Here is a 14,652-nt window from a genome sequence, read left to right as displayed (position 1 = left end):
TCAACCTAACGGTGGAACAACCATTTTGCGGGGGACGGGGCCGGCGAGCAGGTGGCGCCAGGACAGCCAAGGCGTGAGCCAGTGGGCAGAGGGAGGGAATGGTGATCAGGGGGCGGTGGTGATCAGGGGGTGGCGGTGATCAGGGGGCGGCAGCGACCAGCGGTGGCAGAGGGGAGATTGGGGAGTGGGGGAGGACCAGGGCCGGCCACTCGCCGGCCAGCTCCATCCCCTGATCAGCCCGCCTGGACGCCTCCAGCTAGTCAGACATCCCCTGAGGGGTCCCGGACCACGAGAGGGCGCAGGCCGGGCTGAGGGACGCCCCCTCCAGTGCACAAATTTTCATGCACCGGGCCTCTGGTATATATAATATACAGTGTGTGCTGCTTAACAACAGGAATACATTCTGATAAATGTGTTGTTTAGTGATTTAGTCACTGTGCGAACATCATAGAGTGTACTTATACAAAGGTGGTGTATGCTTACTATAAATCTAAACTCTAGGGCAAAGGGTATAGTCTACTGTTCTATAGGGGAGGAAAAATAATTTTCCCTCTATCCTTCTGGGTTCTAGGCTGAAAGAGCCCTGTAATAAAAGACAGATTAATGAGAGAAAAACTATCATTCTCCACTTTATTCTAGTTATGGTATATCTTAAATATAAGAACTAGCTAGCCCTGCCAGTATGGCTAAGTGGTTGAGCATCAACCCATGAACCAGGAGGTCATGGTTCGACTCCTGATCAGGGCACATGCATGGGTTGTAGGCTCGATCCCCCAGTGTGGGGCATGCAGGAGGCAGCTGATCGATGATTCTCCCATCATTGATGTTTTGATCTCTCTCTCCCTCTCCCTTCCTCTCTGAAATCAATAAAAAAATATTTTTAAAAGATATATAAGAATTAATCTGATTTCTGATATAGTATATATCTTAAATTTAATAATTCAATTTCTGATAAAGGGAATAAAAACATATTTTGAAAACAAAAAGAATATATGTTCCAGCAAAGTTCATTAGAAACACCTGGCATCCAGTAACTCTCTTCCTGCTCGTCCACACTCAGACATTCGTTAGACTCAGTTACTATTCGCTAAGCCTTCTTTTCAATACCTTCCGTCAGAAGAACTCCATGCTTCACTCCCAGGGCCGCCTGAAGAACAGTCCTTTCTCCCCAGCCAGGCAATCTCTCTGGGGTTACAGAGCAGGATCCTGCCTGCCAGACATGGACCAGGCCTCTCTCTTTGGATCCTTCTGCCTTTGTTGAGCTACAAATATGAAGAAAAATCACTTATATGTTCCTGCAACTCAGAGTTGTATCTTACTAGTGTGTCATGAGATTGGCACCTTTTACCAGCACATAGGAGACTGCGTCAGATAATTTAACTAGCACCTATTTTATGCTTTAGCACAAGAGTGGAGATAAAACTGGTTATATAAAAGGTGTGAAAAATAATCTAAACCCACAAATTACTTTATCTCTATCTAAGAAGCAAACAAAACCTGGGTTATTTTTTGAAGGTTTATGATTTCGTAGCATAAAATGTCAAGATCCTAATTTCTCAATATATTAATTCCTTGGTTAGGTATTAAAGTTATAACATGCCCCAAGTTGGAGTTTTCTTTTAAATTTTTGTTTTTAATGTGGTAACAAAGTATTTGATGAGGAAGATAGAAGGAATAGGGATCCATATTTCACTTCACACTGCATTTAAGTTCTAGAATTGCTATTAAAAATTTAAGAACCAAATTTAAAGGAACTAGCAACAAAACTAATCCCTAATCAGCTTTATTTCAACATCTTTCTCTACCAATCAATACAAATGTCACTCACTATTCCTATGTAATGACTATCAACAAGAAAATTAAAGTGAAAAGAAGCTGCACATATGCGGACCTGCTTGCTGTGTTTTCCTACAAGGAGAGAGGAGAAAGAAGAAATGGTTTTTTACCTTCCCTTCTTTGAGTCCATCGGTCAGTGGGAGCACTCCATCACCAAATCATTTCCTCTTTGCAAAAGCATCTAAAGACCTAAATGTCAAAGCACAGGTGAGCACAAAGAGCAGTGAAAGAATGTTTTGCTATTTTATCCCACAGATTAAAAAAAAAAAGCAGCCCTCTAACAAGTGCACATTCACTCGGCAATAAATATGCAGTGAAACTATTTAAACTATTTCACATGTTGCCTGCCAAAGAGGACTATCTAGACTGAGCCTGCCCATATAAAATGCCTGTTGACTAAAACGCAATGTCAAAGGAAGATTAGCGACAATTGGGCTGTACTTTGTCAAGGCAACAGACTTATTTGGTTTGTGTTTCATTGTAAAGAAAGTAGTTCAATCTGAAAACTCAATGCGTTAAGTTCATTTCATAAACATTATGGTTACTTTTTAAAAGCCTCTGGAACAAACGAACATTTAAGTACCAATTAAATGAGAATTCTTAAAATCTCTTCAGTAATGTATCAAGTAGTTTTAATTTACATTTTTCAGTAATGCACACAAAAATTACATTATGAAAATAGAAGGGTCTTCATTTATTGGAACTAGCAGTGTTTTCCTAAAGTCAACCTCAATTCAAAACCATAATCCACAGGGAAGAGTAAAATATGTCTTAAAGTGAACCACTGAACAGAAAAGAGCTATATGAAAATTATGGTACAAATATCATGACCCATCAGTTCAGAAACTTACTGTTTAAGAAATAGATAGAAAAATATAAACAGGCAGACAGTAATACTCAATGCATTTCAACTAAAAATTCACTTTTTTAAGGGTACCAAAACTCATGAAAATAAAGGCAATGAGGTTTTATTTGTGTGAACCATAAAAATACTGGGGCCAAATTTATGATTTTTCTGCAGAAAGATGTAACCTGGTCACTGTGCTCTCAAACAGCCCCTACCAGCAGGAATGATGTAAGAGCCATCTGCTTACTCCAGGTTGCCTGTGAATTCTTATGGTTTCCCATCTGTATATCTGGAGGAAATTACCCTCTTCCTAATGCTTATTTTAGAAAGAGTTTGAATCGTTCAAATTTGGATGAAGGGTACTATGTGAACAAAAGATATAGCTGAATAATTTTAATAAATGCTATTAATTTGATAAATATGGTCATTACGTGACAGTTTTATGTGTGACAGTAATTAACTTTACGTAAAATGTGCAGTTCATGGTGTACAGAGAAATTCTGAAGCCAGATCTAACTTGTGCTTACCTATCAGAGATCAAGAAGTAACTGTTCGACTGTGGAAGCTCAGAGGGAAGGCGGAGGTGGGTGGGTGGATGGGAAGACAACCAAAGAATGTGTATGCATATCTGCATAATAACCCATGGCCACAAACAATAGGGTGGTAAAGGCCTGGGGTCAGGGGTGGAGGCCAATGGGGAGAAAAAGGGGACATAGGCAATACTTTCAACAATAAAGATAGATAAAAAAAGAGAAGTAATGTTCCCTTGATTAAAGTTAAACCATACCCAGCAGAAACCGCTGGGAGGGTGTGGAAGTACAGGAGCACACTTTACAAGTAGTTAACTGTATGTAAATTGAATTTTGTTCTACTGCCTGACATTCAGAATGTTGAGAATCTTTTGGTAAAGTGAATAAAACAGTAAACCTTCTCTTTTAGTGCTCTATTTTTAAATACAGAGCTTTTTAAAAGGGGATTTCACCTTACACCATGTGGTTTCTCACCACCACTCATTTTTTTCAAATCCAAAGGGAATTAAAACGCTACAAACTGTTTTACAACTTTCTTTCGTTACTAACTATACACGGTAGGCACAATGGTCCCAAAGATGTCCTTGTCCTATTACCCACAACTTGTGAATATGTTAGGTTACTTGGCAAAAGGAAATCAAGGCTGCTAGTCAGCTGACTTTAACCCTTTGCACTTGCTTGCTTTTTTCTCGATTCCTTTATTCTACTCGGGATTTAATTTTTTAAATACCCCAGATTTTACAAAGCGCGGCAGTAGAATAAAAAACTGGAGTTTCTTTTCATACAAACTTATTTATTTGGATTTTTTTATATTTCAAATTATTGATACATTCAAAGAGTAATTTTAATCTTGATGCTAACCGTGTCAAGTCACACTCGACATCCGAGTGCAAAAAGTTAAGATAGGGTGCCTATCCGGTTAGCCAGGCAGACCTGATAGCCAGGCAGACCCGATGTAATTACAAGAGTCCCTAAAAGTGGAAGAGGGAGGGAGAAGGAGAGAGAGAAAGATGTGATGATGGAAGCAGGGTGAGAGAGATGCTACACAGCTGGTTTTCAAGACTGAGCAGGGAGGGGGCATAAATAGTGGCCTCTAGAAGCTAAAAGGCAAGGAAGGAGGTCATCTCCCAGAGCCTCCAGAAAAGAATGCAGACCTGCTGACACCTTGATTTCAGCCCTGAGAGAATTGTTGAACTTTAACCTAAAGGGATGTAAGATAATAACTGTTATTTCCAGCCACTAAGTGTGTAGCAATTTGTTACAGTAGAAACAGAAAGTTACCTAACATACTACTCATAGATATCTTTCTGTATCAGTTTCTACAGATCTATCTCATTTTGTCTTAATGGTGTTTAATGTTTGACTTTCAAGAAATGTCTGCCTGAAATTCAAATACAGCAATGAGAAGAAGAGAAAAAATTGCAAAAGAAACATAACTAAAAAGGAATATTGCAGCTAAATAGTATGGGAAACTTATATCACAAAGTGGCCCCAGGCAGGGCACAGGCAGTGGCTGACTTTGCACCTCACAGGAGGCCCCAGAGCCAGTGCACCCAGTGGACAGCTTTAGACCATTCCAGATTACAACTTACACTTCCATGAATGACACACTCAAGGGGCAGACTCAGTGAGCACCAAAGCCCCATTGAGGCAAGTCCTGCTCAATAGGGGTGTCTCCTGCACAGCAGCTCTTCTGCTGTAGTCGCAGCTGGTCCTCACAGCCAACTGGCCTGGGGGTCAATTCCTCCCAGTGACACCAATAGCAATCAAGGCTCAACTACAACACAGTGCACACAGCCCACAAAGGGGTGCACTTAGAGTGTCCACCTCAGGTAACTGGGGAGGCTAAGCCACTGGGCTCTACAGGACACCTACTGCCTAAGACCAATTCCAGGAGACATAGCAGCTCTACCTAATACACAGAAACAAACACAAGGAAACAGCCAAAATGTGGAGACAAAGAAACATGTCACAAATGAAAGGACAGGATAAATCTCCAGAAAAAGAACTAAATGAAATGGAAGCAAGCAAACTATTACATACAGAGTTCAAAACAATGGTTATATGGATGCTCAAGGATCTTACTGAGAGCTTCAAGGGACTTAGTGAGAATTTCAAGGATCTTAATGAGAACATCAAAGACATGAAAAAGGACCAGTCAGAAATAAAGAATACACTAACTGAAATAAAGAATAATTTACAGGGAATAAACAGTAGAGTACAGGATGCAAGAGAATCAAATCAGCAATTTGGAATATGAGGAAGCAAAAACACCCAATCAGAAGAGCAAAAAGAAAAAAAGAATCCAAAAATCTGAAGACAGTGTAAAAAGCCTCTGGGACAACTTCAAGTGTACCAACATTTGCATCATGGGGGTGCCAGAAGGAGGAGAGAGAGAACAAGATAGTGAAAATCTATTTGAAGAAATAATGACAGAAAACTTCCCCTACCTAGTGAAAGAAATTGACTTGCAAGTCCAGAAGTGCAGAAAACAAGATAAAGCCAAAGAGGCCCACACCAAGACACGTCATAATTAAAATGGCAAAGGTTAAAGACAAAGAGAGAATCTTAGAAGCAGCAAGAGAAAAGCAGGTAGTTACCTACAAGGGAGCACCCATACGACTGTCAGCTGATTTTTAACAGAAACTATGCAGACCAGAAGGGAGTGGCAAGAAATATTCAAAGGGATGAATAGCAAGAACCTACAACCAAGATTACCCTGCAAAGCTCTCATTTAGAATTGAAGGTCAGAAAAAGAGCTTCACAGACAAGAAAAAGCTAAAGGAGTTCATCACCACCAAACCAGGATTACATGAAATGCTGAAGGGCGCTCTTGTAGTAGAAAGAGGGGGAGGGGGAAGGGAGAGGAAGAAAGAGGAAGGGGAGTAGGGCAACTAAGACTTGATTATGTTTTAGACATGGGGGGGGGGTGATAAAAGAGAAGGAGGTATCAAAAATTATCTCTAGGTTCTGCCTTGAAATGTATGTTGGTGATGCTGTTTACTGAAATGGGGAAGAGTAAAGAGATAATTCTGAAGTGGAGGATAAGCTTCTGGTAAGATAAAGTTGTTTCTGTCAAGTTTAAAATGCCTGTGGGAAATCCAAAAGTACATATCAAGTGAGTAGATGAATATATGCGTATGTTGTTCAGAAAAAAGGTTTCAGTTTACAGATATAAACTGGGGAAGGCATATGAATAATATTTGAAATCAAGACAGGGGGTAATATCATTGGAGTGTGTATTAAGAGAAAGGAAAGGCAGAGATCAAGCTGTAAGGAGCTCCTGCACCAGGGCTGGAGAGGATGAAGAACAAGCAAAAATGACTGAGGTGAGAAGTGCTCTGAGAGAAAGAAAACACGAGTCTGTGTGGGCACAGAAGTGAAGCGGAGGGCGTTTCCAGCAGGAAGGACTGGTCAATTGGGTCAATGCAGCTGGGCTCTCACAGGAGGAGGACTGAAAAGGGCCCCCTGGACATGCCAGCACAGACATCATGCCGAGATGGCCACGGTTTGAGCAGTACAGGAGGGGACCGAAAACCAGACTGGAGGAGGATGACTGTACATGGCAGGTAAGGACATGAAATCCAAGTTCATGCAACTGATTCTTTTGAAAAATGTTGTTAAAATGGCAAACAGAGAAATGGAGCAGTAGCTGGAGAGAAATGTGAGGAGCAAGGGTGTGTTTTTGTGTGTTGTGGGAGAGTCAAACATGTTTGCAGGACAATGGCATTGATCCTCGAATGCAAGGGAGATAAGGAGAGAGGGCAGAACCAAGTCCTGGACAAAGTGAAATAGGAACATGTGTGGTGGGTTGATCTTTCACAAAAGGAAGGGTCTACATTTTAAAAAGGAAGGAAACCACGGGTAAAGATATAGGCAGGATCACAGATTTTGTAGTGGGAGGATATAGTCCCATATGATGTAAGTGACTAGGACTTCACAGTATGTGTGATATGTGTCCTAACCTCACTCCTGGCTCCATTCATTGTTTATTTTATCTTGCCATATTTACACATTTTTGTAAAATGCCTTAATATTTTTTGGAACAAGGCAGAATATAAATAATTTTAAAATGAGAACAGAAATGTGTCAGTAGACTATTATCCCAAATGCACAGAGAAAATCAAATCATGTAGGAGTCTTTATTCTTCGGATAAAGTCCTTTTGCCTTAATAATGCAGTGAAAGGTAAATTTGTAAGTCATAGATATACTAACTTTCAAATGCTTAAATTTCAACAACTAAAACCATGTGCGTTTTTTGCACTTACTATGTTCCAGGTTTGCTAATCTAAAACTGCCATGGGAGCCAATAATATCTTATTCTCTTATTATATCCCAGCTGCTTAACACAGTCCTGATATGTAACAGGTACTCAATAAATTACTATAGACAGACTAGGCCTATAAACAGACAAGTTCCCGCTGTTAAGGAGTTTACGTACTGGTGTGTTCTGTCTTTATCACTAGAAGAATGACTATGTAAAGCAGACAGTACCCTCAACATACAGAAAGCTAACTTACACTAGCAAAGTTGGGCCCTCTTGTCTTCTTCTCCTATCACTTACTGGTTTAAAATAGGTGTATTGGTTAAAATAGTAAAATAAAGCAATAATTGTAGTTATAAATGTAAAGATATTAGTGTTCAGAATAACAAGACATTAAGAAAGACAATAAAAATAATAGAGAAGCAAACTGTATCAGAATATCCTGAAAGGAATTTGGACATAGAGTAAACCCAATATAAAACTACTACAGATTTCATGCAGTCACTTACACTCTATTTTTAAAATATGACTACATTTCATTGCAATGTAGAGTTTATACTGTGAGTTTGGTAAACAACAATTTAAAACACTATGGTACTCTACACATGGCACATGCTTAATAAATGTTTGCTTATATTTACACATAGATTAAGGCAACTTTGGACTCAAATGCCTGACTTACAGCTAATCTAAACACCAACAACTGCTACTTCCTGAAGATCCTGCCACGGAAGCCATCACCAACACTACTGAAGGTCAAGCAACACTCATCTTGCAGTGACATCTTGACAAACCAACCACTACCAAAGGTCAAGGCCTCTCTGAATTCCAGCCCTCTCAGCCTTAATTAATGCAGTGGACGCACTGCCTGATACCACTGTAGGAGCCGACCAACCCCTTAAATCCTGACCCAGAGTTCAGGGATTCGGTAAATTTATGCCTTCAACAAAGTCAGTAGGCTGGCCTAAAAGTACTTGTTATTTACAATGCTGTTATTAATGAGATAATGCACTTACTAAGCCATTGATTCAAAATATATTATAAACTCCTAAAGGTCAGAAACTATGACTTACTCATCAGTATACTCTTGTACCCACAGCAACCACCAGGTACAAGCTGAGTCAGTGGAAGACAGCCCTTGATCTTAAGTTCCAATCCACAGACTTCCAAATGATACAGAAGATTTCTAGAGCTTGTAATAAAAGTCAGTATCAGACACAAAAGGAAAGTGACATCTCCTAGTAGAAACATACATAATTTGCTAATGTATTTTCTAACAATAAAATCACTTATATTTCATATCACTTCACAAATGTTAGACAACCCAGGAAAGAACAGTCTCTTTCTCTTTAGTACATGAGACAGTTTTTGGTGCAATCAGGGATGCTAGGCTCTTTTATATGGCCTGCTAATTTCACCTTGAAAATTATTAAAACTGCACACTTTAAAATGGATATTACCATGGAGGGGAGGTTACATGGGGTAGGGGTGGAGGGTGGGGATAAAGGTCCAGCAATGCCCATTAGCTCCTTTTTGTACTTACTGCATCTTTTAAAAATGAAATTTTTCAGACTACTAAATTCCCCATGAAACATTTTGATGGATATTAGAATACTAGCAACTGAATTTCAAATTCCTAGGTACTCCAATAATTTGTCCCTGTTATTACATGTTGCAGTATAATTTATGACACAAATTATTTATTCCTTTAATATTTTGCTATTATTCTTTTATTAAAATGGCCAATGTTTTTAAAGGCAATATTATAGAAACACAGTTCAAAGTATATTGGCTTATTTTTACCAATCAGTAACATCCAAATGCTTAATTTAAGATCATCAAGGGGCCACATAATTGAATAGGGAGTATACATAACAAAAAAAATACTGCTCTGGAGTTATAAGTTTCACTTATTTTGAAAATGCTAGTAACAGTGTTCTTGATTAGAAATGGAAATACTGTTTAACTCACAAGTTTAAATACTGAGGTTACATTAGGGATCGGCTATTAAATTTACTATTCATTACTCAACTACTTAACATATTGTCAACATGTTTACTTATTAATACCTGTAAAGAGAGAATTATTTTCTTAGAGCAATAACTAAGACACCTGCATTCACAGTATAAACTCGGGCTTACCACATTATACTAAAATGTAATCAACTCAAACTTTAAGTGTTAATGACCAGTAGTACTTTTGCATCTGAGTCACTCTGCCAATCTGCTCCGCAATACTTTACAGCGTTCATGATCAGTATATGCCTGTATTTCCCAAGAGTCTTTAAAATTTAAATTCCCCTGCAGCCTTTTAAGAAAGATCATTTCTTATATCCTAAGAAAAGCATTTTCCCAGGAGCACAAGTCAAACAGCAAAGTAAAATTGACTAAATAATTGGTCTGTCTCTTCTTAGAAAAGCTTTCACAGGCACACATTGCAGGAGAAAAATAACTCTTTTTCCAGAGCCGACTGCCTTGAGACTAGGAAGTAAAATAAAGAAAGCTTACTGGGTGAGAGCCCTGATTATAAACAAAAATGTTAAAGTGCGAGGCTCACAAACTATCTTAATCATACATAAATCTGTAAGAGGAAAAAATACATGTACCATACCCTGTCACTCAGTTTTAACAGATATTAACATATTTTCATATTTACTTCAGTTCTTTAAAATAGAAGAAAAACTTCTAGAGATCTGAAGGAGCCTCATCCAAACCTTTCTTGGCCAGAGTTAATATGTCTTATTTCTGTATGTTCCTATATTTTATGTACTTTCATTAGGTACATGTATATCAATAAACAATGTATCATGTATTACTTTAAAGCTCTATATAAGTACATCACACTGTATATATCCTTTGGCAACTTGTTTTCCACTCAATATTATATACATGCAATGTATCCATGTTGATGAACACAGATCTAGTTCATTCATTTTTACTAGGGGATAGTATTCCATTGTATAAATAAACCATAGTTTATACATTTCCCTACTGAAGTACAGCTGAATTGTTCTACTTTATTGCCATTTTAAGAGCTGCTATAATCATCTTTGCTAATGTTTATTTGGGCAATTGCCCCAAGTTTAGTTAACATTTCGGAAGGAAGGAGGAAAGCTCACCCAGATGCCAATGTTAGGTCTAACTGTTACCAGAGAAGTTAGTGGCTCCAATTTCCCCATCAATGGTGAGAGTGGGATGGCTCTTGCAATATATCTTTAGAAAAAGAAGTCTAAGACTCGCCTGGGAGGATGAATGGCTTTTGTTGGCCTGGAATTATGTTTCTTGGGTTGCAAAGTCCCATGTCCCTTAACCCAGTCCTGAAAGAGGTGCAGCTGGGGTTCCAGTAGAGCCCAAAGCAAAGCCAGTGTCCAGAGCTTCCTTTCCAAATTGCAGCCAGGTCAAGTTCAGCATCAAGCTAACTAAAGTCCATTAATCCACGGTGTGGAGCCCACATGGCTATGTGTCACGTGGACGAATGCAGGCGAGCACACCCCCTACAACGGAAAGCCAGGAGCCTAGCACAGGAGAGAGAGAACCAGGAGCCAAGAGAGAATTCCCTTTGTTCAGAAGTTTAAATATTCAGGTTTCACCCCTGCCCCTTGCAGTGGCCACGCCTATTCTGGCCAATTACCTGTTCCCAGGTGCGATTGACAGACAGGTAGGCACCTTCTCATGTCACTCAGACCTTGATGGGCATGTATCTAAACTGCCTTTGTCCAATCCCTTCCCCCATCAATCAAAACTTAGAGAGTGTTAAATTATCAAAGCTGTATAAATGGCATGCCTATATTATCTGGTCTTCCCTTTACTCCTTTCTTGTTAAATAATAACCAGGTTATTATAACCGTATCATAACCACTACCTTCCTAATACAGAGGTCATGTGAACTGTATGATGACTCAGAAAAAAAAAAAATTTTAATAATGTGACATTAAGGGAAACATGAGATGATCAATTTGTGGAATTAATGAGACTAAAGCTGATCTTCTCTCTACCAATAATTCACAAAGAGCCCCATAGGAGGTGAGAGAATTATCCCATTTTTTTCACAAAAGAACTCTAGCCCTGGCTGGCATGGCTCATCTGGTCGGAGCATCATCCCATACACCAAAAGGTTGCAGGCGGGTTCAATTTCCAGTCAGGGCACATTGAAGTTTTCTCTCTCTCTTTCTCTCCCTTCCTCTCTCTCTAAAAATCAATAAACATATCCTAGGGTGAAGATTTAAAAAACACACACACAAAACAATGTAAAGACACCACCATTACATATATAAACAGGTGATGAGGATAGGAAAATAAATGCAATACTAAACAGCTCCAAATCATAGTTTATTGCTACTTTATTTGTGGTTACCATTCATTTTCTTAAGGAAGATTTTATTTTACCCTATAAAATCTACTACTCACTTATTACTGATGACTGAACTGTTTGATCATCAATAAAGAAGAGTTAAAAGAAAAAAATGTTTTAAAAAATCTCTACCAGAAAAACCTATATCCCTAATACAGTTGGAATATGTCACAGATTTAATTCCATAAAGTTATAAAAACCGCTAAATGATTTAGAAGTCATTAAAATCCTCACAGCATTCCTGAGTGTCTGAGAAAGGGACACAACCTCACACTACATCAAAGCAGGCCTTTCACACCAGCTCAAAAACCACCACTCTTACATCCCTTCCTATTTTTTAACTCATACCTTATATAGTCTCACATTCATACAGAATTATAGAAGGTGTTTACAAGCCAGTCATATTCTTTGGAAATAATTTTAAAATGGACCCAGCAATATTACATTAAACCAGTGTCTTTTCATGAAAAGACAAACGATTAATAGTAATCTTTCCAACTAACCACACAAAAACTAAAATCAGGTGTCAAGAGTGTTCTTACTGGTAGTAAACCCTTTGCTTCTTTAACAGTCAAACTGTTCAAAGTGTTTCAATCACAATCTAAACTGTGAAAGGCTGAGCTTTGGAGAAAAGAAATTCCAGTTAACATTGCTTAAATCTTTTTTTTAAAAAAGGCTTATATAATGCCACTCAAATCCCCCCACCCCACTGGGAAAAAAAAAGTCTTGTTTATTACTTTACTTTCTTCATCATTATCTTTTAAAATGTTAATATTGTGAAACAGCTTTGAACTTTTTTGCTATAGTTATAAGCCTTGAATCTGTCAATAGTAATCACAGTTTGAGAACTAAGTATTAAATTTAAACTAGGTATAGATTCCATCAGCATCTTTAGATGCCCTTATGGATTCCAAAGTTACTACAGACAATCCTGAAATCATATCTTCTCTAACTATAAGTCTATGTATCATAAAATTATCTGGAAACTATCCCTTGATTTTTAAAAGTGAATTATAGTTCTTTTCTAAAAATATTTAGTTCTCTTTCCCACCATTTAGTAAAAAAAAAAAAAAAAAAGTCAGTTTGGGTCATGATATAGTGAAAGAAGAAATTAATAATTATAAAACTAGCTAGTATGTATTGAATATCTACCAGGTGCCAGGCACTGTAATAAATGATACATGAACTATAAAATGTAAAGATACTACTCTGAGGAAGGTACTTTGACCTCCAACTTAAAGATAAAGAAAATGAGGCAGGAAAGTTAAGTAACTTTCCCCAACATAAGTGGATGTATATCCAGATCCAAATCCTAGGATCTTAACCACTCTGCTTTTATTAATAAGATTAAAATACTGCAATTTACTGCAAAAGCAAAAATTTCACTGCTTTTAAGTTAAGTATTCATTAACCCGAAGGTGGTCACTCCAAACCATTCATATCAATGATAAACTGAAAAAAAAAAATTGGACCAATAAGTTTGCTGAATGTTTATACCCGTTCATCATAAACACACATCGTAAAGCCTCTGAGAGAACAGTCACGGCCACCAACAAACCTAAAAGGCAGTAGACGAAGGATGTGCATGTGAGCCTTTTCCACCCTCAACCAGAACGAGAACACAGTCCCTGGCATAGGAGAGTGCATTCCCTGTCCCCTCAGCATCCAAGGCCTCCCGCGCGGGAGTTCGCACACCTCTCCTGCCAGCACACAGCTGTCTGTCTCCAAAGCAGCCCTGTCACCCACGGGCACCCACGCCAGCGCCAGGGCCGTTTCCTCAGACAGCCCCTGTTTACGTCCCGTCGTCGCTCCTCCAAAGAACTTGCCGCCCTCGGGCAGATCATTTTACACACGCCAGGACTTGGCTAAACTACGAATTCTTCACGTCCAAGTCATGTTCTTTGTCCGAAACCGCCTTGTCAAGCCACCAAAACCCTCGATCGCCCCTCTCCGCGGCGATCTGCATCCCGGGGCAAAGCCGCCCGGTGCACTCTCCCCGGTTCGCGGCCAGCGACCCGGGATTTTCAGCTCCGCGCTAGGAGTGAGCACTCAATCGATCCTCACGAATGAATGGGGGGAAGGCAGCGTGGGTGGGGCCGGGAAGAGGGGGGTCGTGAAGGCGCTTCACGCGGCTGAGACCACCGCAGGGGCGCCCCGTCTGGGGAGGGAGGAAAGGTGGCGACTGGGAGAACCTGGGGCCCGGGCGAAGGGGCGCCGTCGGTCGGATGCCGGCTTGGGAAACCGCGAGCGCTGTCTTTGTGGGTCCCCGCAGCGCGATCGCGGGCCCCGCGCCTCCGCCTCCCACCCGGACCCCGCCTCCCGCACACACCGGAGGCCCGGGCCAAGCCGCCCTCAGAAGCCCAGGCCGCCCCGGGACGCGCACCGGCTCACCTGACGCTCTGCCAGCGGCACCGCGGTCTGCATCCCCAGCGAGCTTGCAGCCCAACAACACCGCGAGATCAGCTGATTCACGGGGGGCGGGGCCTTCGGCGGCCGCGGGCCAGTAGGCGACGAGCGAGTGTGAAGTAGGCGGGGTCAGTGGCCGACAGTGCCTGGTAGGGATCAAAATTATCCAAGAGGCGTTGGGCCCCGCGGACAAAAACCTCAGCAGGTCTGCCCCTCCCTTACCATAGGGCGGGGCCCCCAGTTCTGAAGCCGATGACGTCACTTGGAGCCGCAGGGGGCCTCACTGCCCGGTTGCTGCTGAAACTGCTGGTGGCAGAGTGATTGGTAGCTGCAGTCATTGTGTCACCGCCTCAAACTGCAAGAATCAGAAGGGTAAGTTTGCTACTCTTTACAGCGAAAAGGCTAAAATATCTGCAAA

General features: G+C 40.4%; 1 protein-coding gene across 3 annotated transcripts in view; it reads right to left on the bottom strand.

Annotated features, from left to right (window-relative positions):
* Nucleotides 1-14,245, bottom strand: part of ALS2 (alsin Rho guanine nucleotide exchange factor ALS2) — a 54,134-nt gene extending 39,889 nt beyond the window's left edge. For all 3 annotated transcript variants that reach the window (XM_054722886.1, XM_054722885.1, XM_054722884.1), the window contains exons 1-3: nt 14,220-14,245; nt 1,947-2,025; nt 1,108-1,262 (exon numbers count right to left, since the gene is read on the bottom strand). In XM_054722886.1, the coding sequence (XP_054578861.1) occupies nt 1,108-1,262; nt 1,947-1,966 (175 nt within the window). In that variant the 5' untranslated portion in view covers nt 1,967-2,025; nt 14,220-14,245. The remainder of the gene's footprint in view (nt 1-1,107; nt 1,263-1,946; nt 2,026-14,219) is intronic.
* Between the last annotated feature and the right edge of the window lie 407 nt (nt 14,246-14,652).

The sequence above is a fragment of the Eptesicus fuscus genome, chromosome 11 (genome assembly GCF_027574615.1).
Source record: "Eptesicus fuscus isolate TK198812 chromosome 11, DD_ASM_mEF_20220401, whole genome shotgun sequence".
NCBI lineage: Eukaryota > Metazoa > Chordata > Mammalia > Chiroptera > Vespertilionidae > Eptesicus > Eptesicus fuscus.
Note: the sequence above shows the minus strand (reverse complement) of the source record. Positions and strands in the feature narration are given on the sequence as shown.